The sequence below is a fragment of the Dermacentor albipictus genome, chromosome 5, assembly GCF_038994185.2.
Source record: "Dermacentor albipictus isolate Rhodes 1998 colony chromosome 5, USDA_Dalb.pri_finalv2, whole genome shotgun sequence".
NCBI lineage: Eukaryota > Metazoa > Arthropoda > Arachnida > Ixodida > Ixodidae > Dermacentor > Dermacentor albipictus.
The window spans coordinates 47,507,688-47,523,687 of record NC_091825.1 but is presented as its reverse complement, the minus strand read 5'-3'; the positions used below and the strand labels follow the sequence as shown (position 1 = coordinate 47,523,687).

The 16,000-nt window shown below is 44.0% G+C and overlaps 1 protein-coding gene across 4 annotated transcripts in view; it reads right to left on the bottom strand.

Moving 5' to 3' along the window:
• Positions 1 to 16,000, bottom strand: part of PolZ1 (DNA polymerase zeta catalytic subunit) — a 169,754-nt gene that overhangs the window by 139,990 nt on the left and 13,764 nt on the right. For 2 of the 4 annotated variants that reach the window (XM_065428506.1, XM_065428508.1), the window contains exon 1: positions 4,110 to 4,633. In XM_065428506.1, the coding sequence (XP_065284578.1) occupies positions 4,110 to 4,329 (220 nt within the window). In that variant the 5' untranslated portion in view covers positions 4,330 to 4,633. The other 2 variants (XM_070538369.1, XM_065428509.2) reach the window with 2 other exon arrangements.

Sequence of the window (16,000 nt, the reverse complement as noted above, 5' to 3'; positions counted from 1 at the left end):
CTCTCTCTCTCTCTCTCTCTCTCTCTCTCTCTCTCTCTCTCTCTCTCTCTCTCTCTCCCTCCCATGAGAAACTCAGCTGGCCCTTTTGGGGCACTCTACACCACTCACAAGCAGCATTTTTGACAGGTCAAATGAGACCCCATGCCTCGCGTTTGGCTGGTTATTTTTGACCCTTTTCCTCTAGCACCGAACGCTCTCAGGAACTTTAAGCCCTTTCGTTGGATCTGCTGTCGAGATTGAGTGTGTTTCCCATCGTGCCATCACAACACAGCCTTGCGGCATCACCACTGTTGGCGGCAGTCCACTGTAACCCAGACCATGCATGCTGGCATCTTGTCAAACACTTGTCCTATCAATGCATCCACCATTTTTCCTGGCAGGATCAGGAGCTTTGGCTAGGCTTCAACATGTAATGTGGTTTTTGCTGTAGTCGCACGCTTTCTTTTGCCTTTGCCAAGCTCAGAGAGTGAGTCACATGTTCAGCGTGCATGCCCGCGTCCGAGGAATACCATATCCACCCAACTCTGAGTTGCAGTATTCAGGCTCAAGTGCTCAATTACTGGTAGTCTTTAGAACGAATAACTTGAGTGCCACAAAGGCTCTCAAAGCTGTGGTAAAATGTAAGAAAGCTTATGAACCACACTTTGAACACGTGTTATGTAGCCTACCTTTACTTTGAACATGCGTTATATAGCCTACCTTAAGTCAGTCAGTCAAGAACTTTATTGAGGTCCTGAGGGGTCTAAGCCGTTGGAGATCGCACGCGGCGAGCTCCTTGGGCCGAAACCGTAGGCGACGCCCAAGTCGGGACGGGAACGTGGTGACGCTCCGCCAGTTCTTGGGCCCTCTGGACGGCCTTGAGTTGGCCTACCTTAAGTTGTAAAAATTAATTTGTTGCCCTCGCATCCAACATATCTTTTAACTATGGTATACAATAAACCCAACCAATTCAATAAATTCTGCTACTAGTTCGAGTAGGAAGTCCAGTTGGAAATCCAGTTGATAATCGGTTAGAAATAATTCCATTATTTACAATGCTTAGCCCATCTTACCCCATGAAAATGCCAGTTAAAAATGCAGATTTCTTGCTCCTGTTTGCATTTAATGCAAGCAGACACAAAATTTGGTCTTGAAGCCCTGCAATGCAGCAACGACACAATACACTGACTTGACATTGGTAAACAAAGGGCTAACGCCGAGAGATTATCTAATTGCATATAGCTGCAGAAACTATTCAGTATATTAAATCTGCAAGTATTCCAGAACATTAGATGAAATAAGAAGTACAACAAAGTACGACATTGCACAATAATTATGAGTTTATTTCTTTTTCCCCGAAATGAGCTAGCAGCAGAAATCATACCAAGTTGGTTCACAGTTTCTGATTGAAATGGGATGCAGAGAAATCAGCAGGTCACTGCTTTTTTTTTTTTTTCTGACTGCATTCTCAAGGTTACACACCATGCTGCACTAACCATACTCGGTTGAGTACCCGCACCATGCGGTTGGAAATGCGAGCACAAAGCCAGCATATCTGAGCCAGTGCCTGTGGATTGTTCATGGAAAGAAAACGCCTGGGCCCGCAAAGCTGCTCTCGCAATTTGTTGCTTATCGTCTTCGACAGCGCACATTGCCAGCACGTGTTTTCCTTGAATGACACTGGTGTTTACTTCTTCCTGCCAGCCAGACAAAGAACCGTTCCCATTACAATAGGCACTTAACACTTCTCGAGCATTTTCAATGGCCTCGTAACAAAATGCTCTGAGCATATGTGCGCAGCTCAAGCCAGTACCATGATGTTGTTCCTAGTCATTATTGCTTTTCCAAATGCGCTCATGCTTACAGAAGTAAGAACTAGAAGTGGGCAAATATCAACTTTTTTTAATATGAATCAAACATGAACAGTAAGTATTGAATATTGAATAGTGAAATGCAGACTTATATAATTACAGCAGGAATATTTATTTCGGTGTAACTCCCTACCACGATTGCGCTGGCGAGTGAAAAAGAAGGCAGCTATCATGGACAATTAGCATCAGTTTTAAACACAAGGTCAGTAATTGTAATTAAAAGCACTCCACGAATAGCCTCTCAACATCTTCAGAGCCTGGTTCCAAACAATCTTTCCAAGAATGAATAGCTGCTGCATGATTAGCTTTCCAAAAATACTATATAAACAGTTGCAGAAAAAAGAGAAGTTGCGGAAGAAGAAAATAGCTGCTGAATGACGTGTGGGACAGAAGTGAAAAAGGGCCCATTGCATGGCAAACATGACTGGTTGTGGCATAAAAAATAAAACTCCTACATGATAAAACTGCAAGAAACACTTAATCACAGACAAAAAGCGAAAATTACAGGTTGCAATGTAGGCTTCTTCGGTGAAACAGAAAACAAAGCTCGCATTGCCCACTTTATCACTTCGAAAAATTTTGTTGTTTCATTTCTGATCATTTGTGACCCTTTTTTAACAGACGGAGAACAGTAACCAGTAATCAGTTGCAAAATATTTGGTTAGTTTCCATATTAAAAAATACGAACTAGTTCATATTTCAATACGAATATAAATCATTAGCGTGTGATATTCAATTCATATTCAAAACTTCAAATATTCACCCACTACTAGTACTAACACATATTTTTTTCAAATTGTTGAAACTCTAATATCTGCTTCTTGCACGTGAAAAGGCTATCTTAGCAAGTGTGAAGATTGGGAAACGTGGAGTATTTTATAATAAAGTTGGTCTTGAAACGCCCAGCATCAATCGCATTTGCATCACATCATAGCTCAGGTCAGTTTTGATTTCGAGTGCAGGTCTACCAAGTGAAGGAAGGTACGCTGGTGAATTGGTTGGGTCCAGGTGCAGTTCCTTTCCATACGAGCATGATTGTCTTCCACTCGGTGTATTGTAAGCTGACCTCCTACGTATTTAAATAGGTTAACGTACTTCACCGTCTAATCGGTTAAATATGTTGTCAGAATGTGCAGTCGAGGCCTCAGGAAATGATTTGGCCTTTAGCATCGAGCTCCTCTTAAATGCTGTCTAAGGAACCAAATAAACGAAACAAACTGCACACAGTGGTTCGGCAGATACCAAGTCTCGGCGGCATTAAAGGTTATGTACAGTCTCCTTGTACAGCACTTCTCTCTGACCTCATAAGAAATTCGATGGATTGTTTAGAGAAATAGGTGCAAAGCCTTTGACAGAACAAAAGTTAGCTGTGCTATTTCGTTGTTTTTCTGCCTTTGCAAGCTGATCGCACGGCATTTACGTCTGAAATTACTTCGAATTTAGGCAAAATACAGTGCAACTATACTACTGTCACTTCAATACTGAAGTGCAGGTTTTGGTGCCTATGATGCAGACCGTAAAATCTGTTTCACTGCATATAAAGATATAGACTCCATAAAGCGATCGCAGTGTGTCCCTACGCAATAACGTCAAACTAACGTCCGGTTTACGTTGGTTTAGGCATAAACAAGCACTATGACTAATATCACTAATCTCCCGCAAGAACTTAGACCGCAATAGACCGACCGCTGCTGGAACAAAATATGCGAATACCTTGACGTTTTCATTTTTACGACAATCACATATTAGTAACATTGGCGGCGAACTTAGCTTCATTATATCCGCAGCAATTGTAGCATCCGTTACAGAAGTACCCAATCCAAATCCAGGTCAATTACCTTTAACACGTATTTAGTACAGCGGGCTACAAGCTCCGGCGTCGCCTAGAACACCGCTTTTCATCTCATTCACTTTTCGAGAGCCGTAGGTGCCAGAAAGGAAACAGCGCTCAAAGCGAGAGCTAACTAACGCTACTCGGAGCTCTCGCACCATCTTAACGCAGGTCATTCACCTTCGCCTCACGTGCAGTGAACGAGACAGCGGCAGGGAATTCGTCGCCAGAGCACTGTCGACGTCTACGCAAGTTTCTTCAAACAAACGTCGGCCCGGCGAGCCGGCCAAGCAGCGGACGGCAAACAAAAGCGCGGGGCCACGCAACCGCTCGCACTCCGCCATCGATGCCGATTGCGAGCGGTCCGTGCTACATGACGTCGCAATCGTGGACTTGAACACACGGCGGATCGAAAAAGAATAACCTACCTGCGGGCGTTACACCGAAGATCCGCAAAACGGGCACCTGCCAGACTTCCCAGCCGCCCAGCTTGGAGACGAGAGGGTCCAGCGGGGCCGACGGCGCCGCGAGGTAATGGTCCAGCGTCACCAGCCGAAGCTCGAACATACTGCTCCTGCGATTCACGGAGTCGTCGTGAGTGCCGTGCTTTACGGCGCCTTTGTGCTCCCTCCTTCGATCGTCATCCATCTCTCGCACGAGCGCAGAAAAAAGCGCGCGCTTTGCCGCAGCGAGCCTACGTACAAAGCGAAGCGCAATGCACAATCCTAAACGAACAGAGAAGGCCCATGGAACGAGCAGCCACCGTTCGGTTGGCGCCGTTCGACCAGCGAGCACAACACGAGCGTTAAAAGGACAAGCTCATGCTAGTCGCAGTCTGAGAATAAACGGCGCCACGAAAACCCTACATCTTCCGTCGTGCGCAGCGCGATTAACAAGTCGTAATTCGGGAACTTCGTGACAACTGAAACTGCTCGCAGCACCGCGCCATGTGCAACGCATACATACTGATTTCGGCCTTTCGTGACAGTTGGTAGTTTCGCTGTTTCGCTTTTGTTGTCCTTATTGGTTCACATATCTAACATAGCCTCTATATTGTCTTGCTTTGAAATTTAAAAAAAATTTAAATATAACTTTGAAGCTTCACTGTGTTATAAAATATCTCTATTGTAAGTCTTTTGATTTCGAAATCGTACGGTGGAGGCGGTGGAGGTTAGCTTTCGGTTTTCGATCCTGCGCGTTTCCTACGCACGAACTGGTATTCGCACGCCAAGTAGACTTTGTCACGCAAGTATGTGGGTGCTCCACCAAAATATTTTGATAGCCGAGTACATTCTGAGAAACAGTAGAAAACACAGCGCGCCTTTCCCGGCATCGCGAAACACGTTTAGCTAATATATTTTGTTAATTCGAGAAGGTATACGCCCTTACAAAATATACATATATATATATATATATATATATATATACATATATATATATATATATATATATATACATATATATATATATATATATATATATATATATATATATATATATATATATATATATATATATATATATATATATATATATATATATATATATATATCACAGTTCCAGCAGCACTAAAACAGAGCAAAAAATTACAAACTAAAAACAACAAGCCGCATGGCTAACTGTAATGCGTTTCTCTGGGCTTCGGCCATGCACGCTGGATTCATGGAGGCCAGATGTTTTCGCTCTTTGAAAAAAAAGAATTAATAACCTCGCGTATCCTTCACGATTGTTAGAGGAATACTGGTGAGAGTGGTAGAATTATTTATGAGCCAGCAGAGAGAAGAACTCGCAAAAATGTTTCTTTATAAATAAGACTTTGCACGCGTCGACGGGAGGACATTGTTAAATTCCGCCATGTTGTCGAATCTGATAATGGCGGAATTTCGAGCCAATCACAGCCTCTCTCTGATTGGCTCAAAACGCAGTCATTACCAAATTCCACAAGATGGCGGAATATGACAATGTCCAGAATCATAGCAATCCATGGAGGAAGCAAAAGGATAGGAGGGGGCATTACGTCACGGAGCCAGCCTTCACAAATCGAACGCTCCGTGAAGCCCATACATTTGCTCAGTGGTAGCCCTACACGTGGCCTCTTGCTTCGAGATCACGGAGCAAGAATCGAGATTTGCTGAGACGTTTGGTTCCCAGTAGCTGCGCCAGTAGTTTTTATTCGGTGCGCGCTTCTTCAGCTGCCCTGCCGTGGCTGTGCCTGCACTAGTGCGGGAACGGTGTAAAACCAGCCGCGCACTTTGACGTGCGATCACGTGTTAACTCCTATCATTTCCCTCCTCCGTGGTGTCCCCGGTAACGGCTGCGATACGCACACCAAGACCGCGTTAGAACGCGAGCATGTGTATCCACGCTCCGGCATGACCGTGAATACAATACGGAATTGTGCATTTGCCAAACCCTGGGACTCGCAAGAAATTTGCTCTAAGAAAACTAACTATAAGCCGCTAATCAGAATTAAATAATCCGGAGTAAACTGCGCACTAAATTTGCGCAACATACTGGAAATTCTGCAATTGCGCGGTGCAATCAGAGGAGTAATAAATTGTGAAAGTCGTACGGGGCGCGCCGCGCAGGTGAGATAAGTGTAAAAGAACAGCCGTATGAAAACTGAAAATCAGATAATAACGAAGCTGCAAGAAAGCAGGTAAAGTTGTCGACTACCCATAACAGCTAGGAGCTGCAAGAAATTACCGAAATTCTAAAGGGCCCGCTAAACGTCGTTATACATTTTGAAGGGACGGAATTATACTTTTTTAAAGCTATGGAAGCAGAGGAAAAAATTATATTGAGCTCAAACTTTGTTGAAGATATTACAGTTCAATATTTTAATCCCCCCATACGTACGAGTTGATAAAAAGTATTAATGATATATATATGTACATTATATATATATATATATATATATATATATATATATATATATATATATATATATATATATATATATATATATATATATATATATATATATATATATATATATATATATATATATGCGCATTGATAAAACGATGCAGCTCTCCGGTAAGCCGGCGCATATTTTAAATTTCAAATATAATCTACAGAATTATGCGCGGACTTGTACGCGTTAAAAAGAAAGCTTACCGGTTACAATTACTTCATTAAAAATGTAATCGATTAGAGTGATAAGTTACTGCCCACGAAAGTAATTGAGCAATTACTAAAAAAATAATCGATTGGTTTTACGTTACTTTCCTGTCATCATTTCGTTAACACTGCACAAATATAGCTAAATATTAAAACGAGCTGGCCTAGCTCTTTCAGTGCGTCCTGCGTAGCTCTTTAACGTTGTTTATCTTCGCTAATTGCTTTTCAAGATTCTCATCAGTCATAATCTTTCGTTTTCTTGTGAAGATACATCAGCAGAGAAACTGAAAATTCCCTCAACGTATACGCGCTTGAAGAAGGGGTGATGTAGTAACGAGAAAAAAAAAAGATATTGCGCACAAGATTCTTGTTACTCAATGCCACGTATCCACTTAATTGAAACGAATTTCCAGAATAACAACAGATTCTAGATATAATTTCCCAAAGTGTGGAACGAAATACATGGCCGTTCCCATTAGTTTTGCGCTTCAATGAATAAAAGAGTGTTTTGTTTAACAAGTAGTAAGTGGAGCAACAGTGCATTTTTTATGGAAATTTTGGTGGCGTATGTCTCCAGACGGGCGTCATTATGGAGACGTTTCCAAGTGGTGGATGCGCCTTGCAAACTCACCGACTACACTTCTTAAACTGCAGTATGTGCCCTAAGGAAATTAATTCGGGTGATAATTAATGGATAGTCGTTAATTAGTTGAATATGCGTTTCCATTTCTCGAGCAAGCCTTGTCGGCCTATCCGAATAATCCAGCTCATCGACTAGGATTATGTTATCTGCAAGAGTCTTTTTTTTTAATGATCCATAAAACTTTTAAAAATGTCCACCCTGTATACTCGTGTAGAAATAAAAGGGAAACACAGGCAGGCGTGTGACACTGACTTGTGTCCATCTTCGCAAGCCTGCCTTTGGTAGCATGAATCCTATATCAACTTGTACAACTGTCAGGCGCTGTGAGCTCGAAGTCTTGGGCTCGGTACCCGGCCGCCGCGAGCGCATCCCGACGGGAAGGGAGGGGGGGGGGGAGGAAGAGAGCGAGAGAGAATGTAAGAACGCTCGTGTGCGTACACTGGCGCATCGGGTGCACGTTGTGAAGGATCCCTGGTGGTCAAATTCGATCCGGTAACCCGTGGAGTGCGACGTGCGCCTCAATGGGAGTGTGGTTTTTTGGCTCGTAAACCGGCAGAACGTACTTCGTTTTTTCGTTGTTGTTGTTGTTTTTTGCAGTCCTTCCAAGCTCGACTTCAATCTCGCAATTTCAACCCGGGTCCAAATTCTATCATTAGAACGTTAACTGTGGTGAATATTTCTAATTAGCTTACTGAAGATTGCGATTTGTCATGTAGGTAATTTCTGCCTTTTCCAGAAATATAATTTTGAAAAAACAATGCTGTATGTCACAGGCTATATTTCATGTATTCGTTCTTACCCAAAAAGAAGGGGGGGGGGGGGATGGCATATAGCTTTGCCGTAGGTCGAGGTGTCCTCCAAACTTTGAATTCGCGCGCGTCACCAGTGGAAGCATTATATATAATGATTTTTTTTTTATGTATATGCGCATGTCGACAAAGATAAATTAAACGATTGAGGTTCCGCACACTTTCACGCACGGTTTTTGTTAATTCGTCGATTATGCATTTCAATTTTTTGTGCAAGTAATTTCCGCCACTTTGAGTGGACCACCGCATGAAGTAGCATTGCGCTATCTGCCAGAGACAAGCTTTAAAAAAATTTGAAAGTGTTCGCTGAAACACCCGGTATATAGACTCTGTCACCCGCACCACGTACACACCCAGAGAAACTGCAATGACCACGGTGGATGCACAGACAATGGGGACTTGGCGTGCTCTTCATTCATACTCTATCGGTACTGCGCTCATCTTGTTGGCCGTGCGGACAGCCCGGACTGTGCTCAATGCCGCAGTACGTTTATCGATCATATGCATGCGTTGCGTGTAACCGTTGTGTATTCGAAAGAGAAACAGCTAGCCGCGACTATATTTAGCGCGTAATCGACAATCGACCATTTTTCTGAAAGCGCTACTTTCTGTCCTGGGCCAAAATGTCTCGCTCGATCGTCAGGCGATGAAAGCCATTGTAGATCTTAATTGTGTGTGTGTGAGAGAAAATAGTTCTGAAAAACGCTTCAGTTTTTTGTTCTTTTGACAGCGAAACTCTTACTGCGACTATAGAACCGCACGGAACGTTATCTGCTCGTCTTCACGTTTTTCAGAAATAAACTTAATTACTCGCGAAATCTGTAACTTGAGAAAACGTGATGATTGTTAAGCGCAATATGCAGGGAAATTCTGACTTTTTATTTTTTGTCAAATAGGGGTTAATGAACATAGTGTTTAGCCTATATAGAAGCGTTACATGAAAAAGAAAATGTTTCTCGCTTCTTTAGGCTGACCATAAATGGCACAAATTCCATATTTGCAAGAAATGGGAGCCATTCTACGGATGAACTGTTACGAAAGATTGAAGTGTTTAGGGAAATTACGCGTTCAAAAAATAATTGCTGAACGCTCGTCTTCTCCCGATTTTCGGAACGCGTCATGTAGCTGCTATTCCCCAATCTCCTCGGTGATCGACTATACAAGAAGCGCGCGCTGCTTGTATTTCGTTGACGTAGCAAGCATGTCGTGCGCGACGAACGATAGAGGTCTCATCACTGTAGCTCAAACAGTCTTTGTCGAAAGTTTCTTATTCAAGTGTTCCAGAGTGTTACATATACTGCCACTTTTCGCTACATTTCCCAAAGTACTAAAGCAACTGCACAAGACACCAACTTGTGATTCAGTGAAATTAGTCCGAATGCTAAGTGCAATGTGTGGTGAAATTGTCTTTTTTTTTGTAGTTTAAACAGATGGAAGCGTTAGAAATAACTACCGAACCATCGTTCTTTCTTCCTTACTTTTATGTGTAATATCAGGTTTGCAATGGCTTCTCCAGTGTCCTCGGTAAACTAGAAAAACTTGGTTATGTGAAAATAAAGCCAGGTTATGGCTAACGCGTACACAAAGTTCGAAATGTGTGGGTTGATTGCAACGTTCGCAATACATTGCATACGCAAGTGCTCGGAAGCATTACGAGTGTGTTTCACGAGTGTCGCCAAACTTTGTCGGCGCCCGTGTACTTAGATTTAGGTGCACGTTAAAGAACCCCATGTCGTCGAAATTTCCGGAGTCCTCCACTATACGGCGTGCCTCATAAGCAGAAAGTGGTTTTGGCACGTAAAACCCCATAATCTAATTTAAACTTTGTCGGCCGCCGTCCCATAAGTTCCAGCGAAAGATAAAACTTAGCAGAAACATGCATACCACTACATAGCCACTCTGTATTCGAAGTTAAGTGCGTGCTGATCAAATACGCCTTTTGCTAGAATAATCTGAAAAAAGAAAACGTGCTCCCGAGTCTCACGTTGCCGTTATCTATAGCTAAGTTTTCCAGCAGCACTGCGGAAAGACATCTGCATCACACAATCTTAGTATTTAACATGCATGAAGAGCAGCTTACGTACAATGTGTCCCAAAATTTCAGCCTTACTTTCTTAATCAGTAGCGTACGTTACAAGAAATCCGTAAATCCTCAGTTTTTTGCGGCATTTCCATGCGAGAAAAACGACGTTCGCTCGCTGAATTAAAAGAGGTACCTTGTTTCTTCTCGATGAAAATAAGGGCCAGGTAATGGGTTACGGGCAGGCAAAGTTCAAGATGGGTGCATGGGTTTATTGTGGCGTTTGCAATAAGTTACGTATCCAAGCGCTCCGAAGCGTTACGAGTGTTAAACAAACGCCCGAAATGTAGCCCGTTTCTCTGGCATATAGTACCAAAACAGCAAATGCCAAAGAGATTAAATTTAGCGAAAATGGGGAGTGAAGGCTAAATCTCTGTGCGAAGCTATACATGCGTGTGAAATAAATGCTGCCGTTGCTAAAACATTAAACAATTGTTCAGAAATGGCATACTGCCCTTAATTAGGAGCTATGCTTCCTTTTAAACCGAAATGGGTCTATTTTACACTAAGTTTATATGTTTACTGAAAACGAGGGCCATGTTGAATGCAATATGGGACGAAGTTTTAACTTTCCTGACTAGACTATAAGCGCTTCAAGTTATCTCCGAGCTCTGCTTTCTTTCTTTCACTTATTTTCCCGTTATATACAAAATTAGCAGTAGGTTTCTACGGTGTCGTCGATGAACTACAAAGGGCAAAGTGTTTACACTTGCTTAATTTAGAGGCTTGTTATAGAAAATGTGCAAACAAAGTTCAAAGTGTGCGGACAATTCACAGGCTTTAGCAGTAAATTACGTATGCAGGCTGTCCGAAGCGTTATAACTGTGCTTTAGGAACAACGCAGAATTTACCGTGCTAATAGCGTGGGGGAACTGTAAAAGGAAAGAAAAATTAAATTCTGGGGTTTCACTTGCCAAAACACCGATATGAATATGAGGGATACCATAGTGGGAGACTCCATATTACTATGACTACCTGGGGTTCTTTAATGCGCCCTCAATGTGCTGTACACGGGTGTTTTTGCATTTCGCCCCCATCGAAATTCGTATGCCGCGGCCAATATTTGAACCCGACACTTTGGGCTTAGCAGCGCAACAACAAAGCCACTAAGCAACCACGACGGGTGGGGAACTGCTAATGCCAACAAGCTCAGATCTAGTGCAAATGAGGGGAATATGATGGCCAATATTCTCGCAAAGCAAAATGAGCGCGGACGAATCACTGCGTTTGTAAAAAAATAAAAAAATACCTTGTGCCCAGATGCGTTATATACATCATGCTGGGGGGTTCCAAACGCACCAGCCATATAGAGAACGTTTTAACGTATGTGATTTAATTACAGGCAGTTAAAATTATTATTCCAACTGTTCGAAGGAAACAGCTTCGCTGGAATTTCCGGTTGTGGTTCCGCAAGGTGACACAAGTCTGAAGTCTTTTCTTTCTTTATGCGACAGATGTTGAAAGTTCAAAAATTAACTCGTTGCTATTCGTCCTTTCAGTCACATCATCGTGCTCGCTCTAGTTATTTCCTACCCCTGATCGTATTCTGGAAAAAAAAAAGACGAACATGTCCTCCGAGAGTGCGCGCTACGAGTGCGCGAGTTCTCGGAGGCTATGTAAAGAAGAACGAGACTTCGCCCGCCAACGCCACAGGGGATCCAACCCCCGTCCGCAGTTGCGCGGCAAAGCTGGAGGTTGCGGTTGCAATCACGGCCGTGGCGGCCGCATTTCGATGAGGGCGAAATGTGAAAATGCTCGTCCGTTCGAGGACCGTCGAAGTGCCCGCGTAACGCAGGTTAAAAAATAATTCGCTATCCCTTGCCCTCTAAGTCATGTTTCATAACCAGAGCGTGGTTCCGGCACGTAAGACTCCATAATTTGATTGTTTAAATAAATTATTACATAATTTTTACTCGGCCCCTCCGGCAATTAATGGCAAACTAAAAACAAACACTAAAACATTTCGTACTAATAAGGTATTATTTCGAGACTCTATTCACGTTAAGTTCACGGTAAGAAATTGATTACTAGAAAAGAACATGAAGGCCAAACTTATTTTCTTTTATTTCGCGCACCAGGACCCCAGCGCTGGCCCTGGGACGTAGGTCATTGATTTGAAAGTACCGTACTCTCGCCATAGTGATGTAGTAAAGCTTATAGGAAGTCTCGTAAGTTCTGTTTACGGCTCTTTTAGCATATACAATGCGCACTCAATCTTCGCCGTTGATGAATTAAGAAAAAAGGCCCGAGGAGGTTCCGTCGAAACGCATGACGTCAATGCGAGCTTGCACGTGCGGAAACTTGACGGCGGCTTCGCAAGCCGTCTTTCGTTCTCGCCTCTCTCTCTCTCTCTCTCTCTCTTTCTCTCTCTCTTTACAGCAACTGGGCTATCGCGCAACATATCTGGAAGTGGTGGCGTCGGTGCACGTACTACATCGGCTGCCCCGGCGAGAAGTACTGCAGCGGACGGAGACATTGCGCATTATTTCTAAAGGAAGCAAGCAAGGTAAGATGGCGGTGTAGCAGTAAATAATTTCAGAGCCTTAATTAAGGCGACTCGTCTACCACTCGGAACATGTGTTCGGACCCGCCGTGGTTGCTCAGTGGCTATGGTGTTGGGCTGCTAAGCACGAGGTCGGAGAGTCGAATCCCGGCCACGGCGGCTGCATTTCGATGGGGGCGAAATGCGAAAACACGCGTGTACTTGGATTTAGGCGCACCTTAAAGAACCCCAGGTGGTCCGAAGTTCCTCACTGCGGCGTGCCTCATAATCAGTAGTGGTTTTGGCACGTAAAAACCCATAATTATGCCTTGCCCGCATTTCCTTTCTTCAACCCTGCGAGCCCGCTACTTCCAAGTCACGAGCGGCATGCGCGTTACCAGCATGACAAAGCATTCTCGACAGGAAAGTAGCGAGCGCCGAGTTTTCAAGAAAGTAAATGCAAGCAAGACAGATGACGATTATCGCTGTGGGGCAAGACAAGCCCTTATGGGTGTAAACGTTTTTTTTTTTTTTGAGTGAAGGTGATATTGTTTCCCATGCTTCACGCGCTTGCTTATTCTCCTTGAAGAGACAGATAATTAATACTTCAAAATTCTTTCGAGTTTTCATTACACTGTCCAACTCTAAAATGGCACACTGGGATGTACGGCCACGAAGGAAAATGTATGTGGATCCGCGATTCGTTACAAGTCAAGCTTTCAAATCATCCACCGGCGGATGCAGGAACGAAGAAAAGATAGTAAAAACACATAAAAGTGGGATACAAACCATTTTTCCATTGGTTTGTATCCCTGGAAATAGAGCGCACTATATATAGAGGCTGAACAAGCAATCGCTGCTGATGAAACGAAAAACAATTTTGGAAACCTGTTTCATTAGAGAGTTTTAGAATAGGGGCCCCAATAGTTCGGGGCCCCAAAGAGCTTTGCGGGTGTTAGCGTTGAGGCACGAAGGAGTGAAAAGTTTTAGAATAGGGTTTTACGTTTGCGGATAGCGTCTTGCGCTGACAGCGCCACTACGGCGTCAAATAAAAGCTATTAGAAATAATTAAATAAAATATACCATTTTATAATAGAAATAGTAATATTGGTTTGCGTGTATTCGCGTTTAATTACAATTGGGAGGTTATTCTATAAGCAGCAAACAATTAGTTGCGCTAAATCTAGTACACTCTAGTTGCGCTTAGTTTTGAGCAAACAGACTTTACGTGCCTTCACCAGCCAAGCTTAGCCGGGTTAGGCCTACGAGCCATAACATCCACAAGCGAATTCGGAATCAGCGGCGTCTAATGAATCAATCTTCATAACACACGCTACTTGAGAGAAAGCGATAACCGCAGTCACTTCTCTCAGCTTGCGAACTTCACGCGTTACCACCAATCGAACCCAGTTTAGTGCTAGGTTAGAGCCGTCGCTTCGATGGGTGCCGCCATGTTTGCTGACGCAAAGTTTTTGGGGCCGCTGTTTGGGCTCCCGCTAAATCGCTGAAATAGCGTTCCCAACGCAAAACGCAAACACAGTTTGCGTCTCGCGCATGCGCAGTGGCTTCGACGCTATTTCTTTGGGGCCCCTATTCTAAAACTCTCTATTATGGGCGGACTGCATGCACTTTGTAAGCGTCCGTCTGGGGAAAAAATGTGGGCCGATCCCGAAGACAGTGCCGTCTAGCACAGCGTCTCAAAGCGGTAGCTGTCCCGTGGGAAGAATGCGAGAAACTACCACGTGACGTTTCAAAGAGCGATTTTTGCGTGATCGGGGCCCAATGGTTAGGGCATTGGCCTGCTGTGCTGGATGACACAGGCTTGGTCACGCATTTTCATCCATTTTCGAGGTATCAAAAAGAAAAATTGACTGCTCTTCCACCACCGTGAAGAGGAGTGCAAGCGAAGTTCGGTATCCGTGGCTCTTCGTTGTCGTAACGCCTCGGCTTGGCGCTCCCTCACGGCGAGGTGGGCACGTCGACGACCGAACGCGCGACCCACTGCCGTTCCTTCAACGCAGCCTGCTCTTCGGCAGAACGAACCAAACGCAGCCTGCCCATCTGACTGCCGGGCCTGTACCGTAGAATAAAGAACCAACTTTCCTATACTGGCGGGAAACGGCGGGCGTGAGGCGAGCGAACACGCGTTGACACCCTTTCCTTCCTCCGGAGGGAGGGGACGCCTGTGATTGGCTCACGCCTTGCGCTGCGTCTACTTCTTCATCCATATAAAACCCCGCTTTAAAGGTCGCGTATGATGAACCGAAGGCTGAACAACATAGATTTAATTAATTAATTCTGGGGCTTTACGTGCCAAAACCACTTTCTGATTATGAGGCACGCCGTAGTGGAGGACTGCGGTAATTTTGACCACCTGGGGTTCTTTAACGTGCACCTAAATCTAAGCACACGGGTGTTTTCGCATTTCGCCCCCATCGAAATGCGGCCGCCGTGCCCGGGATTCGATCCCGCGACCTCGTGCTCAGCAGCCCAACACCATAGCCACTGAGCAACCACGGCGGGTGAACAACATAGATTGACATGCTAGATAAACTGACAGTATTGAAAAAAATTTAATATGTCGTGCCAGCAAAATACTTGTTGACATGTTTTATCTTTTGTGTATTGTTTGTGTACGTCAAAGCCGGCAATAAAGGAAAAAAAAACCGACGGCTGAGTCGGTTAGCATGGAGGTCTCGCATCCCAGAGGTCGGTGATTCGAATCCGCAGCCCGACGAGCTATTTTTATATTCGCGCGACTTGGTTTTTTTCGAACACCAACACCGACGCCAACACGAGTGAGGCAATACAAGCTTCGTTGAAAACCGAGGTGTGTTGAGCGTATGCGACCACATCACAGTGTGCATGGCATGGCAAAAGAGAGAGGAGGTATAGAAACGTCACCGTAATATATGAGAGTGCTCGAGATCGCCTTTGACGCACATGCGCAGCTGACGAAACGTTACAATTTAAGTATGCATGCATACTTAAATTGTGTTGAGGCATGCATACTTAAACAGTTAACGGTGCTATGTTCTAGCCTAGTTTCCTTTTTTTTTATGCCAGTTGTGCACGTCAGCCTACTTATGTGTGTTAACATTGTCTATTAGGTCTGACTCACAAATTTTCCGGTCGTAGCGTGTACAATCCTTGCTCCCAAACGAAACGTCGCAGTGCACGTT